The sequence below is a fragment of the Malaclemys terrapin genome, chromosome 4 (genome assembly GCF_027887155.1).
Source record: "Malaclemys terrapin pileata isolate rMalTer1 chromosome 4, rMalTer1.hap1, whole genome shotgun sequence".
Taxonomy (NCBI): domain Eukaryota; kingdom Metazoa; phylum Chordata; order Testudines; family Emydidae; genus Malaclemys; species Malaclemys terrapin.
Window position 1 is genome coordinate 315,772 of NC_071508.1, and position 27,617 is coordinate 343,388.

General features: G+C 51.6%; 1 protein-coding gene across 1 annotated transcript; it reads left to right on the plus strand.

Moving 5' to 3' along the window:
• The first annotated feature begins 3,880 nt into the window (after positions 1–3,880).
• Positions 3,881–27,617, plus strand: LOC128835474 (natural cytotoxicity triggering receptor 3 ligand 1-like). Its single transcript, XM_054024984.1, has 5 exons — positions 3,881–3,962; positions 10,736–11,065; positions 11,284–11,583; positions 26,854–27,183; positions 27,292–27,617. Exons 1-5 carry the CDS (start codon positions 3,881–3,883, stop codon positions 27,615–27,617), a joined length of 1,368 nt encoding a protein of 455 aa, XP_053880959.1.

A 27,617-nucleotide genomic window follows, 5' to 3' on the forward strand; every position in this document is an offset into this window, starting at 1 on the left:
CTGGGCGTTCCCTCCCCACCAGGTTAGGGTCCTGCGCCTCAGGCAAGGCACCCCCCCCAAGGCCAGGGCGCAGCGCCCCTCGCCGGCTCTGACTGCGGGTCACAACCAGTGCCCTTTGGGGGTTGTTTGGCCAGTTCTCCAGGTCTCCCCCCATCAATACCTCAGTGGGCAAATACGGGTGTACCCCCACATCCTTGGGGCCCTCCTTGGCCCCCCACTTCAGGTGTACCCTTGCCACGGGCACTTTGACTGGTGTTCCGCCCACCCCCGTCAGGGTCAGGTAGGTGTTGGGCACCACCTGATCTGGGGCCACCACCTCGGGCCGGGCCAGCGTCACCTCTGCGCCCGTATCCCACTAGCCATTGACCTTCCTCCCATCCACCTCCAGGGGAACAAGGTACTTTCTCCGGAGGGACAGCCCCGCGCCTACCGTATAAACCAAAAACCCTGAGTCTGGAGCATCCAGCCCCCTTGAGGAGCTGGCCTGGAGCTCTCCTCCCTCCTTAGCAGGTGGTACTCTGCCAGCCCCCCTTCCCTGGGAATGCTGCCTCTCGCCGGGCTGGGTCTCTACCCAGTCAACCCTCTGTGGGTTCGGTCTGCTCAGTCTGTCCCTGAACCTGGGGCACTGGGCCCGTATGTGGCCTTTTTGGCCACAGTGGTAGCAGCCCATGTCCCATGGGTCCCCTTGAGTGGGTCGGATGGTCCTGATGCCGGACGTTCCCCTCTGATGGGTTTTTTCTGTATTTTCCTACTGGGAGGTCCCATAGTGACTCTCTCTCTGCGTTGTGGTGGGACTGTTCCTTTGGGACTCCTCCCTTTTATCTCCTGACTGGCTCTTTACAAACTCATCGGCCAGCCGCCCTGCATGTCGCAGGTTCTCTGGCTTTCTGTCCACCAACCACAGCCTCAGGTCGGATGGGCACCGCTCATACAGTTGCTCCAGTACCAGCAGTTTGACCAGGTCCTCCTTCGTCTGGGCCCCACCAGCCCACTTGCTGGCGTATCTTTCCATGCGGACGGCTAGTTGCAGATATGAGATCTCAGGGGTTTTATCCTGACTCCGGAACCTTTCCCGGTACATCTCAGGAGTCAGCCCAAACTCACGTAGCAGGGCCTTTTTGAATAGTTCGTAGTCCCCTTTCTCTGCCTCTTCCAGTTGGCGGTACAATGCCACGGCTTTGGGGTCCAGTAAGGGGGTAAGGACCCGGAGTCTGTCCGCGGGATCAACCCGGTGCAGCTCGCAGGCCGTCTCAAAGGCCTCCAGGAAGTCATCCATGTCCTCCCCCTCCTTGCGTGGGGCCAGGATGCACTTATCAAAGCTCCATGCAGTCCTGGGTCCCCCCTCACTCACCGCAGCCGGGGGTTCGCTGCCCTTCAATCTCGCCAGTTCCAGTTCATGCTGATGCTGTCTCTCTTTCTCCTCCCGTTCATGCTGACGCTGTCTCTCTTCATGCTGTCTCTGTCTCTCTTTCTCCTCCCGTTCATGCTGTCTCTGTCTCTCTTTCTCCTCCCGTTCATGCTGACGCTGTCTCTCTTCATGCTGTCTCTGTTGTTCACGATCCTCCAGCTCTCTCAGTTTTAGCTCTTTCTCCCATTCCAGCCAATTCCGCTCCACGGATGCCGAACGTCGCCGGGAGGATCCCCTGCTGGCCGGGGGGGTCACGGCGCCCTCGGTATTTGCTGGGCTCCTCCCCACCCTTCCCCTAGGCATAGGAAGGAGGGGTCTCGGGAAGCCCTCAGCAGCCGGCTGACCACTCCCAGCTGGGACAGACACTGGTGCCTGCGCTGCATTTGCCAGGCTGCTTCCCTGAGACACAGGGATCAGTTCATTCGCGCGATCCTCCGCCTCCAGCCGGGCAATGAGCTGTTCTTTGGTGAGCCTCCCAATGCGCAGCCCCCTCTGCTTGCACAGCTCCACCAGGTCGCTCTTAAGCCGCTTGGCATACATCTTCCTGCTGGCCACTCACCGGCCTGTGTGCTCACAGCTCCCCACAGTTCCCAGGGGACCCCTAGTGTGCCAGCCCTTCTCGAGGTCACCGCCTCTCTGCCAGGGTCGAGCTGCAGACTCCTCCGCCCCTGGGACCACTCGCTGCGATCCCCCCGGGGGACCCTGTTACCGCAAAAGTCCTTCTCGCTGGTCACACACTCCCAGGGGTAATAACTGTCTCTCTCTCACTCTTCAGCACGCCTGGTCCCCATCAATCCCCCTTCGTTTCACTGCTCCCCAGTCACTTACTGCAGGAAGCGCCGTCCACGGGGTGCAGTAAATCCCACCGCTACCACCAGTTGTCACAGAGTATTGGGGGACTCAGGGCCCTGCATCCCCGGCCTCCTGCGATTCACCATGACTCTCAGCCAGCCAGTAAAGCAGAAGGTTTATTTGGATGACAGGAATACAGTCCAAGACAGGTCTTGCAGGCACAGACAACAGGGCCCCCCTCAGTTAGGTCCATCTGGGGGTCCCAGGCATCCCAGCCCCCCTTGGGAGGTCAGAGCCATCTCCCCCCCCCAGGTATCTCACCACCCAGCTTCCAAAACTCTGCCTTCAGCGACCCCTCCCACAGCCTTTGTTCAGTTTCCCGGGCCAAGGTGTCACCTGGCCTCCAACCCCTTCCTGGGTTCTCATGTTACACGCTCAGGTATTCGCCTTCGGGCAGACTCCCATCCCGCAATGCAGACTATCCCAGCCACACTCCCCTGTCAGCACTCACAGACCACAGTAAGAACAGTCCCAGTTCGTCACATCTCCCCCCTTCTAGACCGAACTGAGCAGGGTCACTTTTGCCAGTGACCCGGGGAAGTTCGAACCTATTCCCAACAGTTGAAAAGAAGGGGTGAGTATCAACAGAGGGAAAATTACTTTTTGTAGTGACCCAACCACTCCCAGTCTTTATTCAGGCCTAATTTGATGGTATTGAGTTTTCAAATTAATTCCAGTTCTGCATTTTCTCGTTGAAGTCTGTTTTTGAAGTTTTTTTTGTTGAAGAATGTCCACTTTTAAGTCTGTTATTGAGTGACCAAGGAGGTTGAAGTGTTCTCCGACTGGTTTTTGAATGTTATAATTCCTGATGTCAGTTTTGTATCCATTAATTCTTTTGCGTAGAGACTGTCCGGTTTGGCCAATGTACATGGCAGAGGGGCATTGCTGGCACATGATGGCATAGATCACATTGGTAGATGTGCAGGTGAACGAGCCCCTGATGGTGTGGCTGATGTGGTTAGGTCCTGTGATGGTGTTCCTCGAATAGATATGTGGACAGAGAAGGCACTGGGGTTTGTTGCAAGGATAGGTTCCTGAGTTAGTGTTTTTGTTGTGTGGGTTGCTGGTGAGTATTTGCTTCAGGTTGGGGGGCTGTCGGTAAGCAAGGACTGGCCTGTCTCCCAAGGTCTGTGAGAGTGAGGGATCGTCCTTCAGGATAGGTTGTAGATCCTTGACGATGTGCTGGAGAGGTTTTAGTTGGGTGCTTTCTGGGCTGAATGCCAGCTCAGGGGAGCGGCCGGCACAGGGGACCCAGAGCCCTGCAGTCCAGCCTGGTCCAGGCGCCCGCTGTCAGTGGCTGGGGCATGGACAGCCCATGGCTGATTCACCCCAGAGCGCTGGGAGTGGGGACTGCTGTCTGGCCGTGGGTCTGTGCAGCAGTGAACGGCTCCCTGGCAAGGCCAAGTGGGTGCCACCTCTGAGCCAGTCCCTGACGGTGTGTGTGGGGGGGCAAGGACTGTCCCAGGGAGCACGTTCGTGCCAGCGCTGGGCAGGTGTGTCTGAGCCTCACCCAGCGACATCAGAACTCCTGATCCTTGCACTTTGCACGTTGTTACAGCCCCTCCCCGAGATCCATGGAAAGTGAAAGGGAATTCACTGGGGGCCCTGCCAGCTCCGGAGATGGCAACTCTGTGGGGACGGAGGGCAGGGACCGTGGGACTGGGGGTTCTCCTCGTCCCCCTCTTCGTCCTCAGGGTGGCTGGTAAGTACAGAGTCCCCGGTGTCCTGGGGCAGGGCAGGGCAGGGCACGGCTCCGGGGCTCCCCAGCAGAGTAAAGTCCCAGGGACGGGGCCTGGGTACAGGTGGGTCAGTCACTGCCCAGCTCTGCCCGGCCTCAGCCGCTGGGTCTGCCCTGAGCCCTAACTTAATTAAAAATAAGCAGCTGTTAAGTTGGTACTGTCCTAAATGTTTTCAAAAGCTGAAAAAGGAAAAATCCACTTGTTTAAATTCATGCCAGCATTTGTCAGTGGGTGCTATAAAAGAAATAGGATCTGTGACACCTCACCCCAACCGAAACAGTTGTTCTTTTTCAAAAGATTGTATGATGACACGGTCTTTGTATGTCTCATTCACGGTCTCGTTACCAGTGTTTAACCCAGACAAGGATGTGTACAGGCAATTGGCTGCTGGCCATTCTATAGGTCACCTCAAAGATAACAACTACAGGAAACGCATTAACGCACCTCCCCTGGTGGTCTATCACACTCCAACTCAGACCTGAAAGTGCCACAGATGGCCTGTTCTGAAAAAGGGCCTCAGGGTATCTGTAGGTATAATGTGTTTGAAACAAACACTGTTTTGTGTAAACTACAAAAAAATAAAATACAAAATTCATCATCGTCATGCCTGGTAAGGCTAACCACGTAAAAAACACCAATGAAAAGGGTAACCTATGCTAAAAGTAACCAATTTTGCGTGGTTACCAACCAAAAGAGGTACCAATATGGTCCCTATCACAGAGCCAAATTTCTGTTTTACCCCAAAGCAACCCACGATAATAGGAAATCAAGCTATTTCCCCTATTCCCACTTTTGAAAACATCACCATTATCCAGTCTAACCCCGCTTATCAAAATTTAACTATCCAAAGCACACCCACCTTTCTGGCCTATATTCCCCCACTAGGGTTACAGCTAAAATCATTAATAGCTCTTAAAAAGACTCACCTCATCCAAATTCTAACAATATGGACAAAGCCCAACAAATTATTACCCAGTTAATAAATGAAGGTAATAACCCTGCAACAACTCCCCCCCAAAATTTTAAATTAAAAAAATGGGTAATTATCCAAAAAATTGCAATTAAAATTAATTTCCTTATTTTAGGTTACCTGCAGTATAAATTCAACAAACCCAAGTCAAAACCTAGGCAAATGCCTAGGCAAACACCTAGACAGACGCATAAACAGGCACCACATGGTAATAAACATAAATCCCTGCAAAGGTAGAATCGGACCAGGGATCACATTTCATGGGACAGTTCTTTAGGGACTGTCTTAAATAAATGGTTTCAGAGTAGCAGCCGTGTTAGTCTGTATCCGCGAAAAGAACAGGAGTCCTTGTGGCACCTTAGAGACTAACAAATTTATTAGAGCATAAGCTTTTGTGGACTACAGCCCACTTCTTCGGATGCATACAGAATGGAACATATATTGAGGAGATATATATACACACATACAGAGAGCATAAACAGGTGGGAGTTGTCTTACCAACTCTGAGAGGCCAATTAAGTAAGAGAAAAAAAACTTTTGAAGTGATAATCAAGCTAACCCAGTACAGACAGTTTGATAAGAAGTGTGAGAATACTTACAAGGGGAGATAGATTCAATGTTTGTAATGGCTCATCCATTCCCAGTCCTTATTCAATCCTTTGTTGATTGTGTCTACTTTGCATATCAATTCCAGCTCAGCAGTCTCTCGTTGGAGTCTGTTTTTGAAGTTTTTCTGTTGTAATATAGCCACCCGCAGGTCTGTCACTGAATGACCAGACAGGTTAAAGTGTTCTCCCACTGGTTTTTGAGTATTATGATTCCTGATGTCAGATTTGTATCCATTAATTCTTTTGCGTAGAGACTGTCCGGTTTGGCCAATGTACATGGCAGAGGGGCATTGCTGGCACATGATGGCATATATCACATTGGTAGATGTGCAGGTGAACGAGCCCCTGATGGTGTGGCTGATGTGATTAGGTCCTATGATGATGTCACTTGAATAGATATGTGGACAGAGTTGGCATCGGGGTTTGTTACAAGGATAGGTTCCTGGGTTAGTGGTTTTGTTCAGTGATGTGTGGTTGCTGGTGAGTATTTGCTTTAGGTTGGGGGGTTGTCTGTAAGCAAGGACAGGTCTGTCTCCCAAGATCTGTGAGAGTAAAGGATCATCTTTCAGGGTAGGTTGTAGATCTCTGATGATGCGCTGGAGAGGTTTTAGTTGGGGGCTGAAGGTGACAACTAGTGGTGTTCTGTTATTTTCTTTGTTGGCCCTGTCTTGTAGGAGGTGACTTCTGGGTACTCGTCTGGCTCTGTCAATCTGTTTTTTCACTTCAGCAGGTGGGTATTGTAGTTTTAAGAATGCTTGATAGAGATCTTGTAGGTGCTTGTCTCTATCCGAGGGATTGGAGCAAATGCGGTTATATCTTAGAGCTTGGCTGTAGACAATGGATCGTGTGGTGTGTCCTGGATGGAAGCTGGAGGCATGTAGGTAAGTGTAGCGGTCAGTAGGTTTCCGGTATAGGGTGGTATTTATGTGACCATCGCTTATTAGCACAGTAGTGTCCAGGAAATGGACCGCTTGTGTGGATTGATCTAGGCTGAGGTTGATGGTGGGATGGAAATTATTGAAATCATGGTGAAATTCCTCAAGGGCTTCTTTTCCATGGGTCCAGATGATGAAGATGTCATCAATGTAGCGCAAGTAGAGTAGGGGCGTTAGGGGACGAGAGCTAAGGAAGCGTTGTTCTAAGTCAGCCATAAAAATGTTGGCATATTGTGGGGCCATGCGGGTACCCATAGCAGTGCCGCTGACTTGAAGGTATATATTGTCCCCAAATGTGAAATAGTTGTGGGTGAGGACAAAATCACAAAGTTCAGCCACCAGGTTAGCTGTGACATTATCAGGGATACTTTTCCTGATAGCTTGTAGTCCATCTTTGTGTGGAATATTGGTGTAGAGGGCTTCTACGTCCATAGTGGCCAGGATGGTGTTTTCTGGAAGATCACCGATGGATTGTAGTTTCCTCAGGAAGTCAGTGGTGTCTCGAAGATAGCTGGACAGTCTCTACGCAAAAGAATTAATGGACACAAATCTGACATCAGGAATCATAATACTCAAAAACCAGTGGGAGAACACTTTAACCTGTCTGGTCATTCAGTGACAGACCTGCGGGTGGCTATATTACAACAGAAAAACTTCAAAAACAGACTCCAACGAGAGACTGCTGAGCTGGAATTGATATGCAAAGTAGACACAATCAACAAAGGATTGAATAAGGACTGGGAATGGCTGAGCCATGTAGTCCACGAAAGCTTATGCTCTAATAAATTTGTTAGTCTCTAAGGTGCCACAAGTACTCCTGTTCTTCTTTTTGCGGATACAGACTAACATGGCTGTTACTCTGAAACCTACAAACATTGAATCTATCTCCCCTTGTAAGTATTCTCACACTTCTTATCAAACTGTCTGTACTGGGTTAGCTTGATTATCACTTCAAAAGTTTTTTTTCTCTTACTTAATTGGCCTCTCAGAGTTGGTAAGACAACTCCCACCTGTTTATGCTCTCTGTATGTGTGTATATAGATCTCCTCAATATATGTTCCATTCTGTATGCATCCGAAGAAGTGGGCTGTAGTCCACGAAAGCTTATGCTCTAATAAATTTGTTAGTCTCTAAGGTGCCACAAGTACTCCTGTTCTTTTTAAATAAATGGGAGTCCTGCAAAAACTACACATTCCATACAGTCCTCAGTCGTCTGGGATAGTGAAACAAACCAATCAAACTATAAAAGTGATGCTAAGGAACTGGTTGCTGCCAATGAATGTAACTGGGACACCCTCATGCCCTTAATTTTAATGGCATTGAGGGCAACACCGGCTGCATCTACTAATAAAACACCTTTTAAAGTAATGACAGGCCGAACAATGCGATTACCAAAACATTTAATTTGGCACACCAGTGGCACTCAATTAAAGGAAATAAAAATGGATACCTACCTGCAAAATCTGCAAAAACATTTAAATCAAATCCACTTGCAGGTAGCTGCCAAATTGGAAAAATCCAAACGTAAGGCAAAGGCTTACTTTAACAAAAACCAGAAAAAAAATACTTAAAAGGTAGAAAATCAAGTAATGTTGTTATCATATAAGTCACCAAAACATAGGTTGTGTAACCAATGGATCGAACCTTTCCAAATCATTAATAAACTCAGTTCAGCAGTATATAAAATTAAAATAACAGAAGGAAAGCATAATAAAAACAAAATTTACCATGCTAACCAGTTAAAGCTCTATCGATCGTCCAGGTTGCAGGAGCAACTTCCTCCTCAGAACTTAAGTAAACAGCATCAAACAAAATCGCAACAACTGGAGCCCAGCAAATTGCAACCATAAAATTAACATTAATATTTCTAACTTATTACACCTTATTGTTGCTCTAAGGGTAAAACTAAGCCAAAATCCTAAGTCTAAAACTAAACTATTGCAACCCCAGCAAACCAGACGACCCAATCGTGCTCAATTGCCTAAGCACAAGCAACAGAACATACCAACAAAAAAGAAACGAACTATTTTACTCAACCCGAAACTTATCAACAACCCAATTCAACAGGTTAAAAAAATTAAAGGAAAGAATGTTACTTTTAAATATCAATTAATAAAAGTAACTTCATTGCCCTCTAGTGGTTAAAAAAGGATGTGGCCCTTAGATAAAAATTCTAAGGGGGGAGAATGTAAAACCTCAACAACAAATTCAACTTCCCTAAAACATGATATACCTTATAGCCTGATTTGGGGTGTGTTAGTAGTGTTGATTTAATTTATTCATTTAATTTTATTTTATTTTATTAATTTTAATTAATAATTTTAATAATTATTATTATGGGTATTAATTAGTATGGATTTTGGCTCGCCAATTTGTTTGATTAGAAGATAAAGTTTGTCCTGAATTAGGCTTCACAGAGTTTATAAAAGGAACTTCGGGGGCATGACAGGAAGCTTACACTGAGACAGATATAGTCAAAGACCTTTTATTAAAATTAATGAAATAGTAAGCAACTGGTAAAACAGAATTACAGAGTTACAAGTATTACAGTTTATATATATAAAAGATTATAAGCTGTAAAGTTTATTTAATACTTACACCCTGTTTTGATAACCTGGTGTTGGGAGATGTGGTACCAGGCCTATGGCAATGTTTGTTTTTACACCTCTGGTAGAGGAAGTTAAATGCAGAGCTGTTTACTTTTTTTACTTAACTTTGTATGTCTTAACTAAAATAAAACATAAGGGAAATTAAGGTCCTTTAAACTTACAGTTTGAAAAGAAATAAAATATGGCCTATTAATAGTTAATAGCCGTCGTAGATGGGTAGCATCAATATGTAGTTGAAGGTGGAGGCAATGAAGAGTAGACAGGAGCAGATAGGTGGGTAGATTGCCGGCCTAATGGTGAGCTGCCTCGCCTTTTTATAGGGCATTAGTCGGAAATCCTTCCTTTTATGCCCAAATTTTATTTCCCCCCCCACAGAAATGTTAGGGTACATTTACCCCATAGGCTAGTATGTATGTGCGTATGGATGACAGGTATGTACGCGTTTGTGGTGTACTTGTTAGATTTGTGGGCAATAATTCCCTTTTTCCACCCTTTATTGTTATTGGTTCAGGCAAAGGTCTTTAGACATCTACGTGGGTGTTTTGTCTAATTTTACTTTTCTGGGTAAGGGTCCCAAAATGTGTTAACTTTGCATTAGCTTAACATACAGGGTTTTGGCCTGTAGGCAGGGCCAGCTCCAGGCACCAGCCGACCAAGCACATGCTTGGGGTGGCACCTTAGAAGGGGTGGCCAATATTGGGGTGGCAGGGGGCACTCGCGGTGTTTTTGTTTTTGTTTTTTTTGTTCGGCGGGGCGGCGCTCAAGGGTTTTTTTTGTTTTTGTTTTTGTTTCAGCTGGGCAGTGCGGGGGGTGTTTTGGTGGTGTGGCGCTTGCGGGGGGCTTTGGCAGCCCGATGCGGCACTCGGAGGGGTGCGGGGAGTTGAGCGGCGCGGCGCTCGGGGGGGTTGAGCGTCCCGGCACCGCGCGGTGCTCAGGGGGGTGGGAGGTTGAGCGGCCCGGCGCTGGGGAGGGTTTGGCGGTGCGGTGCTGGGGGGGGGTTGAGCGGCCTGGCGCGGCACTCGAGGGGATTTGAGTGGCGCGGTGCTCGGAGTGGTTGAGCGGCCCGGCGAGGCTCTCGGTGGGGGAGGGGGGGGATTGAGCGGCCCGGCGCGGCGCTGGGGGGGGGCAGGGGGCTATGGCGGGGCGGCGCTCTTCTTTTTTGCCTGGGACGGCAAAAAAGTTAGAGCCGGCCCTGTCTGTAGGTCTTTTACATTACAGCCAAACTTATTTTTAATATAAATGGGTAAGTCTATTACATTAAATACTCAAATTTATAAAAAATATATATTTATACAAAGCAGCAAATTAATCCTTAGGGCTACAGGGAGTATTGCAGGGAATGGGGGGCAGGAGGCAGAGGGGAGTATTGAGGGGGTAGAGGGAAAATTATAAGGATTTTGCCATCCCCATAAAGTGGGGGCAGGGCCCAGCTCCTCACTACCTGCCCTGCGCTGGGCACCTGTGGGCTGGGACTGCCCTGGCCTGGGGCGGTGACTCCTGCTGGGCAGGGTGAGGTCAGTCAGGGCCTGGCTGGGGCTCTGCTGTTAGGGGCTACGGGCTGCGCTGCTGGATCAGCCCCTCTCCCCGCTCAGCCGGACGTCTCTTTTCTCCTAGCAGGCTCCCAGCTGCAGATCTACACCCCCCCGTCCTCCCAGGCCCCGCTGGGCTCTGGGGCGCTGCTGAAATGCCGGTTCAGCATTGGGGAGCAGATTGACCTGAGCTCCCTGCGGGTTCAGTGGCATTTCTCAGGGCGCCGGATACTGGAGTACCCACCGGGGCAGGGAGCACCCCAGCCCGGAGCCAGCATCTCGGAGCAGGAGCTAAGGAACGGGAACGCCTCGCTGTCGCTGGCCAGAGTGACGCCGTTTGACCAGGGGCCCTATAAATGTATCGTCGGGTACGGCGTGGAGGAGCTGCAGAGTGAGACGACCCTCAGCGTGGCCGGTGAGGAGACTGGCCCCTAAGAGAAACACGCTGGGCTGGTGGGTGTGATGGGCCAGGGTCCCTGTACTGCTGGATTCCCTGCAAGGTGTGGGGTGTGAGAGGGGTGTGTATGTGTGGTGCCCCCCGTGCAGTGTTGTGTGAATGCTCACAAACAAGGGCAAGGGGCAGTGTTGGTGAGGATGTGAGAGTCAAACTTGTTGCTCCTCTGTAACTTCCAGCGGCTCCGAGAATCTCCATCCCCCGGCGATTGGCCAGGACAGATACTGAGAGCTTTTTCCTGTGCCACGTGTGGGGATTCTACCCCCGGGACGTCACCATCACGTTGCTGAGAGACGGACGGGTTCTGACCCACTCCACCTGCTCTGCCCCCCAGAGGAACCCAGACGGGACCTTTAACCTCACCCTGACCTACACCTTCACCCCCAGCGCAAGCGACTCCGGCAGCATCTTCTCCTGCCACGTCAGCCACGCGGCTCTGGCCCAGCCCCTGCAGGAGGAGTTCCCTCTGGATGTCACAGGTGAGTCTGGGCTGGGGGGACTGGAGCATAGAGACACAGGGACCCCTGTGACGGTGCACCCCATAATGCTTAATAGAAATATGCTTATGAGTGTAAATATGACAGAACTGGAAAATGTTTTATGCTACATATGCCATGTAACATATCTCTGCAAAGGTTATGAACTACTGGATATATTCATCCTGTTTATGTGCATGTATAATTTTTGTATTCGAAGTTATGAATATTGGCCGTGTACTTGTTTGATTTTAAGTAGCCTCAGTGAAGCAGTTGGTCAGCTTCTTGAAAAAAGACTATTTTCAGTAAGTGCCCGATCAAGAAACATAAGCTAATAATGAACTTTGAGAGACGCCAATCCACATCTGAACTTTCCCAGGAATGTGGCCTGGCTTGTAAGGAACTGAGTCATGCATGGACATGTGACTTGACCATGTGACTCCAAAACTCCATCTTGTAGCTGGATTTCTACATGGGGGAGGGAGGGGTGTCCACCCACAAGAGAGGAACTATATAAAGTCCTGGGAGACCCCTCCATTTTGTCTTTAGCTGGCTCAAGAGGTAGCCTCTCCACCCCAAAGGATACCTGAAAGAAACTGGAACAAAGGACAGTAACCAAAGGGCGGGGGGTGAGTGATTGCTGGACCCGGACTAGAAGGAGACTAGTCTGTAAAAGAAGTACTGGAACATCTCTGAGGGTGAGATTTTATCTGTAATCACTTTCTTACTGTATTAGGCTTAGACTTGTGTGTTTTATTTTATTTTGCTTGGTAATTCACTTTATTCTGTCTGTTATTACTTGGAACCACTTAAATCCTACTTTTTGTATTTAATAAAATTACTTTTTACTTATTAATTAACCCAGAGTATGTATTAATACTTGGGGGGGGGGGGGCAAATAGCTGTGCATATCTCTCTATCAGTTATAGAGGGCGAATAATTTATGAGTTTACCCTGCATAAGCTTTATATGGGGTAAAATGGATTTATTTGGGGTTTGGACCCCTTTGGGAGCTGGGTATCTGAGTGCTGGAGACAGGAGCACTTCTTAAGCCTGCAGCTTTTGGGGGACGTGGTTCAGACCTGGGTCTGGGTTGCAGCAGGCTGGCGTGTCTGACTCAAACCAGGCAGGGCACTGAAGTCCCAAGCTGGCAGGTAAAACGGGCTCAGAGGTAGTCTCAGCACATCAGGTGGCAGTTCCCAAGGGGGTCTCTGTGATCCAACCCGTCACAGTGAGCAGGATCTGTGCACAGCTGATTGCTTTGAGATACTGGTAGTGATTTTAAGTGAGTTTTGGGTGTGATGGCTGGAGAACAGACAAAGTGGTTACTGGTTTGTTATTTTCTGTTTGCTTATTTCGGGCAAGGGAAGTAGGGACAGAAAAGGAAGCAAAATAAGTAAGAGTGAAGATCAGAAGAAGCTAGAACTGCACAGGTTGCAAACTGCCCAGAAAGGCTGAACACTGGGCGCTGGGAAAGTCTCTGTTAATTAAGAAGCCCCTGCGCTGAGTGCATCTCAGTTTCAATGAACTGCAGAGGGGTGTGGCCCAGCACAAGAAAGCAGGAAAATGACCTCCAGTGAGGCAGCTACTAAACTAGAGAAGCAGGTGGAAGCAGAAGAGAAGGCAAAGGACCAGGAGTTTCAATTGAAGCTCAAAGAAGCAGAGGCAACTGCGCACAGAAGGGCTATTGGAGCAGAGGCAGCCAGGGACAAAAGAGCCTGGAGTTAAGAGACCGAGAAATACAGGCCCAGATTGAGGCTCAGAAGCATGAACTGACTGTAATGGAGGGGAAGAGGCAAAACCCTCCCCATGCTGGCTCCACTTCCCCAAAAATCCACAAATGGAAGTGACTATGTCCACAGTATGATGAAGCCAGCGACCTTGATCACCTTTGAGAGACTGTGCACCCTCCATGCTACCCCTGAAGATCAAAAGATGACCCCATTGGTAGCAAAATTGACTGGCCTGGCTCTGGACATAGTCAATAAGCATTGACGATGCTTCAAACTATGGTAAATTTAAGGAACTTGTTTTGAAACAGTTTCAGATTACACCTGAAACCTACAGGGTTAAATTCAGAAGTCTGAAGAAGGGATCTGGATTGAGTAATGTGGCTTATGTAAATGAAATGAGAGACTTGTTAGATAAGTGGGTGAGGGGAAAAGGCATTACAAGCTTGGAAGGAATGTGTGATTTGGTTACTCAGGAACAATTATTGAATATGTGCAGTGATGATGTAAGCTGTATTTGTGCGACAAAAAGGTGGATGCAGTGGGGGAATTAGCTGGATTTGCAGACTCTTATGAGCAATCACAAGCTACAATTAAACGTAAACCAGTGGCAGAGGGGTACAGGGTGGGGGTGGAAAGCAGAATCACCGTTTTACCCCTGGGAAAAAGGAGGCTGGGCGTTCATCTCCCCATTCCCCTGCTGCTCATCCCAGATCTCCTGTACAAGCAGAGGAGCCCAAGAGGTGCTATCATTGTAAGTCCACTGAGCACTTGAGGAATAAGTGTCACTTGCTGAGTGGGAACAGCACCAGGTAACACATGAAGCTGCTGCTTCTCAGAGCCAGGCTGTGGCCTCTTTCCATACAGACAACAAGGAGTCTGGTGGCACCTTAAAGACTAACAGATTTATTTGGGCATAAGCTTTCGTGGGTAAAAACCTCACTTCTTCGGATGCATAGAGTGAAAGTTACAGATGCAGACATTATATACTGACACATGGAGAGCAGGGAGTTACTTCGCAAGTGGAGAACCAGTGTTGACAGGGCCAATTCTAGGGTTACCATATTTCCACAAACAAAAAAGAGGACACTGGGGGGGGGGGGGAAGCCCCGCCCTAGCCCCGCCCCGCCCCATCCACTCCCTCCCACTTCCCAACCCCTGACTGCTCCCCTCAGAACCCCAACCCCCCCTGCTTCTTGTCCCCTGACTGCCCCCTGCTGAGAACCGCCTACCCTAACTGCCTCCCCCAGGACCCTACCTGTCCCCTGACTGCCCTGACCCTTATCCACTCGCATGGGTGGCAGGGTCGTAGAAATTTTGGTGGTGCCCAGAACCCACCACCCCACCTGCCTAAGGCTCTGGGAAGGGGGTTGGTGGGGGGAGGAGGTCTGGGGTGCAGGTCCTGGGCTGGGGATTAGGGTGCAGGAGGGGTGCAGGTTCTGGGATAGAGTTTGGGTGCTGGGTGCAGGCTCCAGGCTGGGGCAGGGGGTGGGTGTGCAGGAGGGGGTGAGGGGTGCAGGCTCTGGGATGGAGTTTGGGGGTGAGAGGTGGTGCAAAGGGAGGGGGTGCAGGCTTTGGGAGGAAGTTTGAGGGCAGGGTGTGTGTGTGGGACGGGGGAGGGGGATTGGGAGGGAGTTTGGGGATAGGAGGGGATGCAGGGGTGAGGGCTGTGGGTCTGGGGATGACGGGTTCATGATGCAGGAGGGGGCTCAGGGATGGAGCAGAGGATTAGGGTGTGTGGGGATGAGGGCTGGGGCTGGGGGGTTTGGGGTGTTGGAGAGGCTCAGGGCTAGGGTGGAAGGGCAGGGTAAGGGCAGCCTGTCTTCCCATTAGTGGATGGGGGCACTAGGACCCGGGGGCAGCAGACAGCAGTTGCTGCTGGCTCTGGCAGTACACGCAGACAAGGGAGAGGCAGACAGGGAGGGGGGACCCATGGAGGGGGGGATGCGCGGGGGGGGTGGCAGGTGGAGGCCGGGGACACAGGACTACAGAGAGAGGGAGGGGGGAGCAGGGGAGGGCTCTGGCTGCTGGAGGCCAATGGGAGCGGGTCAATCGGCCTAGCCGCCCAATCAGCAGCCACACTCTGCATGGAAGGGAGGGAGGGAGGTGAGGGAGAAAACCTCCCCGGACATTTTAACCTTGTTACCAATTCCTCCCGGACGGCTATTTAGAGACGCAAAAGCCGGACCTGTCCGGGGAAATACGGACGGATGGTAACCCTAGGGCCAATTCAATCAGGGTGGATGTAGTCCACTCCCAGTAATAGATGAGGAGGTGTCAATTCCAGGAGAGGAAAAGCTGCTGCTGTAATGAGCCAGCCACTCCCAGTCCCTATTCAAGCCCAGATTAATGGTGTTAAATTTGCAAATGAATTTTAGTTCTGCTGTTTCTCTTTGAAGTCTGTTTCTGAAGTTGGGGGGGGTTGTTTTTTTGGGGGGGAGGGTTGTTCAAGAATAGTGACTTTTAAATCTGTAATAGAATGACGAGGGAGATTGAAGTGTTCACTTACTGGCTTGTGTATGCTACCATTCCTGATGTCCGATTTGTGTCCATTTATTCTTTTGCGTAGAGACTGTCCGGTTTGGCCAATGTACATGGCAGAGGGGCATTGCTGGCACATGATGGCATATATCACATTGGTAGATGTGCAGGTGAATGAGCCCCTGATGGCGTGGCTGATGTGGTTGGGTCCTCTGATGGCATCACCAGAGTAGATATGGTGACAGAGTAGGCAATTTAACACCATTAATCTGGGCTTGAATTTTTCCACATCCTTCTTGTAGTGTGGGGCCCAAAACTGGACACAGTATTCCAGATGAGGCCTCACCAATGTCGAATAGAGGGGAATGATCACGTCCCTCGATCTGCTGGCAATGCCCCTACTTATACAGCCCCAAATGCCATATTCAGCTTCTCGTCCACTGTCACCCCTAGGTCCTTTTCTGCAGAACTGCTGCCTAGCCATTCGGTCCCTAGTCTGTAGCAGTGCAGGGGATTCTTCCGTCCTAAGTGCAGGACTCTGCACTTGTCCTTGTTGAACCTCATCAGATTTCTTTTGGCCCAATCCTCTAATTTGTCTAGGTCCCTCTGTATCCGATCCCTACCCTCTAGTGTATCTACCACACCTCCTAGTTTAGTGTTATCTGCAAACTTGCTGAGGGTGCAGTCCACACCATCCTCCAGATCATTAATGAAGATATGGAACAAAACCAGCCCCAGGACCGACCCTTGGGGCACTCCACTTGATACCGGCTGCCCACTAGACATGGAGCCATTGATCACTACCCGTTGATCCCGACGATCTAGCCAGCTTTCTATCCACAGATAGAATGTGGCAGAATCTGTCCCAGGGTTGGTTAATAGCAAGAAGGAATCTTGTGCTAAAAGCCCCAAGGGGTGGGGGGGGTGAAGTCACACGGACTGCTGGGGGAATAGGAGGGTGTCTCTTAAATTCCTCTGCAGCAGTAAAGAATGCAGCTTTGGAGGCAGGAATGGTAGTAACCAGTTCCTGTAGCCCCGGGGCTCAAGGCAAGTCCCCGCTGGAGGGGCTGGACAAAGCCAGCTCCGCTCCCGTGATCATCTGCCCGGGGGAGGGGAATGTTCTACCTTGTAACAGCTGCTGACTGTCAGGAAGTTGCAGGTCAGCAGGGGGCCGGGCCTGCCCTGGGGTGCACAGAGATGTGTGTCCTGAAGGTGGAAGTTGGGGTCCTGGTAACTGCTGTGGTGGGAACAAACCCCAGGGACTCTGTAGCTGGAAGCAAGCCCAAGCTGAGGGAAAGCGGGTGTGTGTGTGGGGGGTGTTTGCTGGCCAGTGAAGGATCTGTTATATCTAGTAACTGTGAGCCCACAGCTGGATCAGGGTCACCTTCCCTTTTGGGAGGGACAGGAGTGTCTGGCCCAGAGAGGGAAGTACAGACAGAAGGTGATGGGGGACCGGAGAGTCCACCCACCTTTTGTAGGGAGGCTCTTTCCCAGGTGGAAGGTAAAAAATCTGTATTTAAGATGTCAGCCCCCTCTCCTGTGAATCAGATTTTAAGGGAAGACTGGGGGTCAGATCTCCTGGAGGGGGGAGTCCACCCAGCTGACCTTTTGGGAACAGCGAGTAGAGTGTCCGAGGGGGTCTTACCAATCCAAAGCACTTCACTGAAAGATGTTGTTCCTACTCCACTCGTAAGAGATAAAACGGTCTCTTCAAGGCAGGAGGAAGAAAAACTTTGCCTTAGGGAAACTTCACAAGCATGTGGGGTCCGACCCAGAGAAATTTCAGAGGGAGGGGCCGAGGGCAGGCCTGGTTGCAGTGCACCCTTTCCTGGCCAAAGCCTCAAACACGTGCCTGAATTGAGAGTCTTCTCCAAAGATGCAGAAGAATCTGCATCAGAGCGCCTACCAGGGTACACAAAATTGGAAAATGCAATAGACACTAAACAAGCTAAATTGTGTGAACAAAGCCTGTTCACCGTAGATTTGCTGTTAATCTTGTGTCTTTTGCTACTTCATCTACAGGTCAAGACAAAGGAGTTAATACTAGTGGTAAACCCTTTAAAGATGTGGGACATACCTGATTTATGGAAAAAACGGTTGTACATGCTGGGGATGGTGACAAGACAGTCCCACAAGCATGTTGTGTTTCAGCTTATACCTGTAAACAGGCTGGAAGCTTGGCACAGCAGCAAAAGCATAACAGGCCCCCGCTGCAGTGTGGAAGGGGAAACTGAGGCACACCACCTCATGGCATTGGGGGCTAAATGCCAAGACACCTCCACTTTGACAGATATTGCTGTCTGCATTCTGTTAGCCATAGTACACCCCAACGTGTTTTTAAGCACCTGGGGACCAGGAATCATAGACTCATAGAATATCAGGGTTGGAAGGGACCTCAGGAGGTCATCTAGTCCAACCCCCTGCTCAAAGCAGGACCAATCGCCAACTAAATCATCCCAGTCATGGCTTTGTCAAGCCAGGCCTTAAATACCTCTAAGGAAGGAGATTCCACCACCTCCCTAGGGAACCCATTCCAGTGCTTCACCACTCTCCTAGTGAAAAAGTTTTTCCTAATATCCAACCTAGACCTCCCCCACTGCAACTTGAGACCATTGCTCCTTGTTCTGTCGTCTGCCACCACTGAGAACAGCCGAGCTCCATCCTCTTTGGAACCCCCCTTCAGGTAGTTGAAAGCAGCTATCAAATCCCTCCTCATTCTTCTCTTCTGCAGACTAAACAATCCCAGTTCCCTCAGCCTCTCCTCATAAGTCATGTGCTCCAGACCCCTAATCATTTTTGTTGCCCTCCGCTGGACTCTTTCCAATTTTTCCACATCCTTCTTGTAGTGTGGGGCCCAAAACTGGACACAGTATTCCAGATGAGGCCTCATCAATCTCGAATAAAGGGGAACGATCACGTTCCTTGATCTGCTGGCAATGCCCCTACTTATACAGCCCAAAATACCGTTAGTCTTCTTGGCAACAAGGGCACACTGTTGACTCATATCCAGCTTCTCGTCCACTGTGACCCCTAGGTCCTTTTCTGCAGAACTGCTACCTAGCCATTCGGTCCCTAGCCTGTAGCAGTGCATGGGATTCTTCCGTCCTAAGTGCAGGACTCTGCACTTGTCCTTGTTGAACCTCATCAGGTTTTTTTTGGCCCAATCCTCTAATTTGTCTAGGTCCCTCTGTATCCGATCCCTACCCTCTAGTGTATCTACCACGCCTCCCAGTTTAGTGTCATCTGCAAACTTGCTGAGAGTGCAGTCCACACCATCCTCCAGATCATTAATAAAGACATTAAACAAAATCGGCCCCAGGACTGACCCCTGGGGCACTCCGCTCGAAACCAGCTGTCAACTGGACATGGAGCCATTGATCACTACCTGTTGAGCCCGACAATCTAGCCAGCTTTCTATCCACCTGTCACGGAGTATTGGGGAACTCAGGGCCCTGCACCCCCGGCTTCCTGCGATTCACCATGACTCTCAGCCAGCCAGTAAAGCAGAAGGTTTATTTGGATGACAGGAATACAGTCCAAGACAGGTCTTGCAGGCACAGACAACCGGGCCCCCCTCAGTTAGGTCCAGCTTGGGGTCCCAGGGCATCCCAGCCCCCCCCCCTTTGGGGGGGTCAGAGCCATCTCTGCCTCCCAGCCATCTCTCCAGCCCGCTTCCAATACTCTGCCTTCAGCGACCCCTCCCACAGCCTTTGTTCAGTTTCCCGGGCCAAGGTGTCACCTGGCCTCCAACCCCTTCCTGGGTTCTCATGTTACACGCTCAGGTATTCGCCTTCGGGCAGACTCCCATCCCCCAATGCAGACTATCCTAGCCACACTCCCCTGTCAGCATTCACACACCACAGTAAGAACAGACCCAGTTTGTCACATCTCTCCCCCCTTCGAGACCGAACTGAGCAGGGTCACTTTAGCCAGTGACCCGGGGAAGTTCGAACCTACCCCCGTTCCCAAGGATGCCCCCGCATCCCTCCCATTCCTTGGTGAGAATTACACCAGGCCCCTCCAGTTTCACGCCCCCCCTTAGGTCGGGGGTGCTTGATGGCACTCGCAGTTCGCATGTGGGAAGGTTTATGCGGCCCGTGCCCTTTCCTCACCCCCATACCTCTGGGGTTCCAACTGGGCTGTGGTCTTCTCCCAGCGCTCCAGTCTGGAGGTCTGTGCTTTGGGCTCTCTTGGTTTAGAGCCGCCCTTTTACCCTTGGCCACCCTCCGGAAAGGATCCTTTATGCTGGGCAAGGGTCCTAAAGCTGTTTTCCCCTTGTCCCAGGCCTTCCTCCCCCTCTGACAGGGGTCACAGGATCCGCAGTACTGTCGGACAGTAACAAAGACCCCAGGCCAGTAAAAGCTCCGTAGCAGCCTCTGCTGGGTACGCCAGGTTCGGGTCCTGCGCCTCAGGCAAGGCACCCCCCCCAAGGCCAGGGCGCAGTGCCCCTCGCCGGCTCTGACTGCGGGTCACAACCAGTGCCCTTTGGGGGTTGCTTGGCCAGTTCTCCAGGTCCCCCCCCATCAATACCTCAGTGGGCAAATACGGGTGTACCCCCACATCCTTGGGGCCCTCCTTGGCCCCCCACTTCAGGTGTACCCTTGCCACGGGCACTTTGACTGGTGTTCCGCCCACCCCTGTCAGGGTCAGGTAGGTGTTGGGCACCACCTGATCTGGGGCCACCACCTCGGGCCGGGCCAGCGTCACCTCTGCGCCCGTATCCCAGTATCCATTGACCTTCCTCCCATCCACCTCCAGGGGAACAAGGTACTCTCTCCGGAGGGACAGCCCCGCACCTACCGTATAAACCAAAACCCTGAGTCTGGAGCATCCAGCCCCCTAGAGGGGCTGGCCTGGAGCTCTCCTCCCTCCTTAGCAGGTGGTACTCTGCCAGCCCCCCTTCCCTAGGAATGCTGCCTCTCACCCAGCTGGGTCTCTACCCAGTCAACCCTCTGTGGGTTCGGTCTGCTCAGTCTGTCCCTGAGCCTGGGGCACTGGGCCCGTATGTGGCCTTTTTGGCCACAGTGGTAGCAGCCCATGTCCCATGGGTCCCCTTGAGTGGGTCGGATGGTCCTGACGCCGGATGTTCCCCTTTGATGGGGTTTTTCTGTATTTTCCCACGGGGAGGTCCCATGGTGACTCTCTCTCTGCGTTGTGGTGGGACTGTTCCTTTGGGACTCCTCCCTTTTATCTCCTGACCGGCTCTTTACAAACTCATCGGCCAGCCGGCCTGCATGTCGCGGGTTCTCTGGCTTTCTGTCCACCAACCACAGCCTCAGGTTGGATGGGCACCGCTCATACAGTTGCTCCAGTACCAGCAGTTTGACCAGGTCCTCCTTCGTCTGGGCCCCATCAGCCCACTTGCTGGCGTATCCTTCCATGCGGATGGCTAGTTGCAGATATGAGATCTCAAGGGTTTTATCCTGACTCCGGAACCTTTCCCGGTACATCTCAGGAGTCAGCCCAAACTCACGTAGCAGGGCCTTTTTGAATAGTTCGTAGTCCCCTTTCTCTGCCTCTTCCAGTTGGCGGTACAATGCCACGGCTTTGGGGTCCAGTAAGGGGGTAAGGACCCGGAGTCTGTCCGCGGGATCAACCCGGTGCAGCTCGCAGGCTGTCTCAAAGGCCTCCAGGAAGTCATCCATGTCCTCCCCCTCCTTGCGTGGGGCCAGGATGCACTTATCAAAGCTCCGTGCAGTCCTGGGTCCCCCCTCACTCACCGCAGCCAGGGGTTCGCTGCCCCTCAGTCTCGCCAGTTCCAGTTCATGCTGACGCTGTCTCTCTTTCTCCTCCCGTTCATGCTGTCTCTGTTGTTCACGATCCTCCAGCTCTCTCAGTTTTAGCTCTTTCTCCCATTCCAGCCAATTCCGCTCCACGGATGCCGAACGTCGCCGGGAGGATCCTCTGCTGGCCGGCGGGCTTCGCTGGGGGGATCCCCTGCTGGCCGGGGGGGTCACGGCGCCTTCGGTATTTGCTGGGCTCCTCCCCACCCTTCCCCTAGGCATAGGAAGGAGGGGTCTCGGGAAGCCCTCAGCAGCCGGCTGACCACTCCCAGCTGGGACAGACTCTGGGGCCTGCGCTGCATTTGCCAGGCTGCTTCCCTGAGACACAGGGATCAGTTCATTCGCGCGATCTTCCGCCTCCAGCTGGGCAATGAGCTGTTCTTTGGTGAGCCTCCCAATGCGCAGCCGCCTCTGCTTGCACAGCTCCACCAGGTCGCTCTTAAGCCGCTTGGCATACATCTTCCTGCTGGCCACTCACCGGCCTGTGTGCTCACAGCTCCCCACAGTTCCCAGGGGGACCCCTAGTGTGCCAGCCCTTCTCGAGGTCACCGCCTCTCTGCCAGGGTCGAGCTGCAGACTCCTCCGCCCCTGGGACCACTTGCTGCGATCCCCCCGGGGGACCCTGTTACCGCAAAAGTCCCTCTCGCTGATCACACACTCCCAGGGGTAATAGCCGTCTCTCTCTCACTCTTCAGCCGGCCTGGTCCCCGTCAATCCCCCTTCGTTTTACTGCTCCCCAGTCACTTACTGCAGGAAGCGCCGTCCACGGGGTGCAGTAGATCCCGCCGCTGCCACCAGTTGTCACGGAGTATTGGGGAACTCAGGGCCCTGCACCCCCGGCTTCCTGCGATTCACCATGACTCTCAGCCAGCCAGTAAAGCAGAAGGTTTATTTGGATGACAGGAATACAGTCCAAGACAGGTCTTGCAGGCACAGACAACAGGGCCCCCCTCAGTTAGGTCCAGCTTGGGGTCCCAGGGCATCCCAGCCCCCCCCCCTTTGGGGGGGTCAGAGCCATCTCTGCCTCCCAGCCATCTCTCCAGCCCGCTTCCAACACTCTGCCTTCAGCAACCCCTCCCACAGCCTTTGTTCAGTTTCCCGGGCCAAGGTGTCACCTGGCCTCCAACCCCTTCCTGGGTTCTCATGTTACACGCTCAGGTATTCGCCTTCGGGCAGACTCCCATCCCCCAATGCAGACTGTCCTAGCCACACTCCCCTGTCAGCATTCACACACCACAGTAAGAACAGTCCCAGTTCGTCACACCACCTTACAGTCCATTCATCCAGCCCATACTTCTTTAACTTGGCGGCAAGAATACTGTGGGAGACCGTATCAAAAGATTTGCTAAAGTCAAGGAATAACACATCCACTGCTTTCCCCTCATCCACAGAGCCAGTTATCTCATCATAGAAGGCAATTAGGTTAGTCAGGCATGACTTGCCCTTGGTGAATCCATGCTGACTGTTCCTGATCACTTTCCTCTCTAAGTCCTTCAGAATTGATTCCTTGAGGACCTGCTCCATGATTTTTCCAGGGACTGAGGTGAGGCTGACTGGCCTGTAGTTCCCCGGATCCTCCTTCTTCCCTTTTTTTAAAGATGGGCACTACATTAGCCTTTTTCCAGTCATCTGGGACCTCCCCCGATCGCCATGAGTTTTCAAAAATAATGGCTAATGGCTCTGCAATCTCACCCGCCAACTCCTTTACCACCCTCGGATGCAGCGCATCCGGCCCCATGGACTTGTGCACATCCAGTTTTTCTAAATAGTCCCGAACCACTTCTTTCTCCACAGAGGGCTGGCCACCTTCTCCCCATATTGTGCTGCCCAGTGCAGCAATCTGGTAGCTGACCTTGTTCGTGAAGAGAGAGGCAAAAAAAGCATTGAGTACATTAGCTTTTTCCACATCCTCGGTCACTAGGTTGCCTCCCTCATTCAGTAAGGGGCCCACACTTTCCTTGACCACCTTCTTGTTGCTAACATACCTGAAGAAACCCTTCTTGTTACTCTTCACATCTCTTGCTAGCTGCAACTCCAATTGTGCCTTGGCCTTCCTGATTTCTCTCCTGCATGCCTGAGCAATATTATTATACTCCTCCCTGGTCATTTGTCCAATCTTCCACTTCTTGTAAGCTTCTTTTTTGTGTTTAAGGTCAGCAAGGATTTCACTGTTTAGCCAAGCTGGTCGCCTGCCATATTTATTATTCTTTCTACACATTGGGATGGTTTGTTCCTGCAACCGCCATAAGGATTCTTTAAAATACAGCCAGCTCTCCTGGACTCCTTTCCCCTCATGTTATTCTCCCAGGGGATCCTGCCCATCTGTTCCCTGAGGGAGTCAAAGTCTGCTTTTCTGAAGTCCAGGATGTCACGGAGTATTGGGGAACTCAGGGCCCTGCACCCCCGGCTTCCTGCGATTCACCATGACTCTCAGCCAGCCAGTAAAGCAGAAGGTTTATTTGGATGACAGGAATACAGTCCAAGACAGGTCTTGCAGGCACAGACAACAGGACCCCCCTCAGTTAGGTCCATCTGGGGGTCCCAGGCATCCCAGCCCCCCTTGGGAGGTTAGAGCCATCTCTGCCTCCGAGCCATCTCCCCACCCAGCTTCCAGCACTCTTCTTCAGCGACCCCTCCCACAGTTTTTGTTCAGTTTCCCGGGCCACGGTGTCACCTGGGCTCTCATGTTACACGCCCAGGTATTTGCCTTTGGGCAGACTATCCTAGCCCCACTTCCCTGTCAGCATTCACAGACCACAGTAAGAACAGTCCCAGTTCGTCACACAGGGTCCGTATTCTGCTGCTCTCCTTTCTTCCTTGTGTCAGGATCCTGAACTCAACCATCTCATGATACTCACCAACACAGCCCCCCTAATGCAGCACTTAGCGTACCTCCTCTCGGACAGATCCCAGGCAAACTCCCTCTGTTAGCCTCTGCTGTTCGCTGCTCAGCTGGTTAATTGGTTAAATGGAATCAATTACATCAGTAATGGCAAAGTTCTTGGTTCAGGCTTGTAGCAGCGATGGAATAAACTGCAGGTTCAAATCAAGTTTCTGGAACATCCCCAGCTGGGATGGATCATTCAGTCCTTTGTGTAGAGCTTCAGTTTGTAGCAAAGTCCCTCCAGAGGTATGAAGCAGGATTGAAGACAAGATGGAGATGAGGCATCAGCCTTTTATAGTCTTTTCCAGGTGTAAGAACACCTCTTTGTCCTTACTGTGGAAAATTACAGCAAAATGGAGTCTGGAGTCACATGGGCCAGTCCCTGCATACTTTGCTGAGTTACAAGGCGTATTTGCCTTCTCTCCATGGGTCAGTTGTGTAGCTGATGGTCCTTAATGGGCCATCAAGCAGGCTAGACAGAGCTGACACCAACTTGTTTGTGATGTTTCCCAGAAGCATAGCATAAGTTTGAAATACAGACAGTATAGAGCCAATATTCATAACTTCAACTACAAAACTGATACACACATATAGACAGCATAATCATAACCAGCAAACCATAACCTTGTCTTAGACACCCCATTTGACCCCCTTTATACAAGATTTGATGCCACTACAGGACCATGGTTGCAACAATGTTCTGTATGGTCCCAGATTATATCAATAACGTCACAATCCCCTTGTCTCCGGAGCAGCCCGGGGCTCATTTCACTGGCCCACGCATTGCCCAGCCAGGGTCCCATCCCCTGCTCCGCTTCCTAGATACAGGGCTTATGGCCAGAGGGGGCCAGATCCTCTTGTCTGACGTCCGGCGGGGCACCGGCTAGAGAATCTCATCCGGCCACCCCTGCACTGGGCCCAGTGACTTTGCCTGGCTAACGCCCCTTCCTGAAAAGCCTCCCGGCTGGGCTGGAGCCATCCAGAGATAGTAACACCGTCCCCTCTTCTGCCTGGGGGGTTGGTGCCAGTGGGCAGGCAGCCTGGCTGCTCACTTTGGAAATGAGGCACAATGTGAATGTGGCTGGCGCCAGCTCCCGGCCACTGGGTTGTGTTCAGCTTCCTCTGCTAGGTGAACGGGACCCTCAGCACCCAGGGATTTTCTCTCCAGGCACAAAATTATACACTACGAACAAGTCCCCCTCAGCCTGCTGTTTGATGAACTGACTGAGCACTGCCAGGCCCTCACTGTCTGGCCCCATCACCAGACTGCCGAGAATTTATCTGTCCATTTTCTGCACCTGCTCCAACTTTTACATGTTGTCATAACTATAAAGGGAAAGGTAACAGCTGTCCTGTGTACAGTACTATAAAATCCCTCCTGGCCAGAGACTCCAAAATCCTTTTCCCTGTAAAGGGTTAAGAAGCTCAGGTAACCTGGCTGGCATCTGACCAAAGGATCAATAAGGGAACAAGATACTTTCAAATCTTGGCGGGGGGGAAGGTTTTTGTTTGTGCTCTTTGTTTGGGAGTTGTTTGCTCTTGGGACTGAGAGGGACCAGACATCAATCCAGGTTCTCCACATCTTTCTAAACTAGTCTCTCCTATTTCAGACTTGTAAGTAAATACCCAGGCAAGGCGTGTTAGTTTTACTTTGTTTTCTCAACTTGTAAATGTACCTTTTACTAGAGTGTTTATCTCTGTTTGCTGTACTTTGAACCTGAGGCTAGAGGGGGGTCCTCTGAGCTCTTTAAGTTTGATTACCCTGTAAAGTTATTTTCCATACTGATTTTACAGAGATGATTTTTACCTTTTTCTTTAATTAAAAGCCTTCTTTTTAAGAACCTGATTGATTTTTCCTTGTTTTTAGATCCAAGGGGTTTGGATCTGTATTCACCAGGGAATTGATGAAGAGTTTCTCAAGGCTTCCCAGGGAAGGGAATCCACTTGGGAATGGTGGCAGCGGACCAGATCTAAGCTGGTAGTTAAGCTTAGAAGTTTTCATGCAGGCCCCCACATTTGTACCCTAAAGTTCAGAGTGGGGAAGCAGCCTTGACACACGTCCTTTCTAAAGTGGGGACACCAGAGTTGGGTGCTGGATCCCAGTGCTGGTCTCACCAGGTACAGAGGTAAATCACACCTGGAACGTCCCACTCGCTGGTCCCGTTTATACCTCCCAGGGGCACAGGAGCCCTTCGTGCTCTGGGAGCCGGTGGTGAGTTGCTTTTCCGCTCTGACCCAAGCTCCTGGTAGCGTCACTGCTTTCCAGGACACGTCCCCCAGCCTGCAGGTGAGGTCAGGACCCCTGGGTCCCCGCTGGACCATCTCGCACGTGGACGTGTTCAGCAAAACACACATTGTTTGACTGGGCCCAGCTCACTGTGTGTTTCTCCCCCAGAGTCCCAGCTGATCGTGTCCGTGGGGCCCTCTCCGGTGAGGGCCGTGCTGGGCTCGGACGTGCTGCTGCCGTGTAGCTTCGCTGTGGGCGAACCCATCAGTCTGTCTAAATTCTACCTGGCCTGGGCCCGGGGAGGTGAGAAGGTGGCTGAGTACCTCAGAGAACAGCCGACTCAGCAGCCCGGGGTGAAGCTTTTCCCGGAGGAGCTGAGCAGGGGGAACTGCTCCCTGGGGCTGAGGAATGTGAGGGTGGAGGACGAGGACAGATACACCAGCACCCTCATCTACACGCCCGACCGATCTGAGCAGCACCTGGAGCTGCAGGTGACAGGTGAGTTTGTTAAACGGTGACGTTCCTGCTTCCCGGGAGAGTGAAATCTCGGCCGCGACGCTGGATTCGTGGAGCTTCTTCCATGTAACTCTGGGCATCTCGTTCCAGCTGCTCCCAGACTCTCCATCCCCCGGCGATCGGCCGGAACAGACGCAGCGACCTCCTTCCCCTGCCACGTGTGGGGATTCTACCCCGGGGACGTCACCGTCACGTGGCTGAGAGACGGGCGGGTTCTGACTGACGCCTCCCGCTCTTCCCCCCAGAGGAACCCGGACGGGACCTTTAACCTCACCCTGACCTACACCTTCACCCCCACCGCGAGCGACTCCGGCAGCATCTTCTCCTGCCGCGTCAGCCACTCGGCCCTGGCTCAGCCCCTGCGGGAGGAGTTCCCCCTGGATGTCACATGTGAGTCTGGGCTGGGGGGATACTAA

Bases quoted from the DNA above. Each gene is read 5' to 3' on its own strand.
- LOC128835474 (XM_054024984.1), top strand. From the start codon at position 3,881: ATGGCAACTCTGTGGGGACGGAGGGCAGGGACCGTGGGACTGGGGGTT. The intron at 11,066-11,283 runs GTGAGGAGACTG...TGTAACTTCCAG, and splicing joins GACGACCCTCAGCGTGGCCG to CGGCTCCGAGAATCTCCATC. The intron at 11,584-26,853 runs GTGAGTCTGGGC...TTTCTCCCCCAG, and splicing joins GTTCCCTCTGGATGTCACAG to AGTCCCAGCTGATCGTGTCC.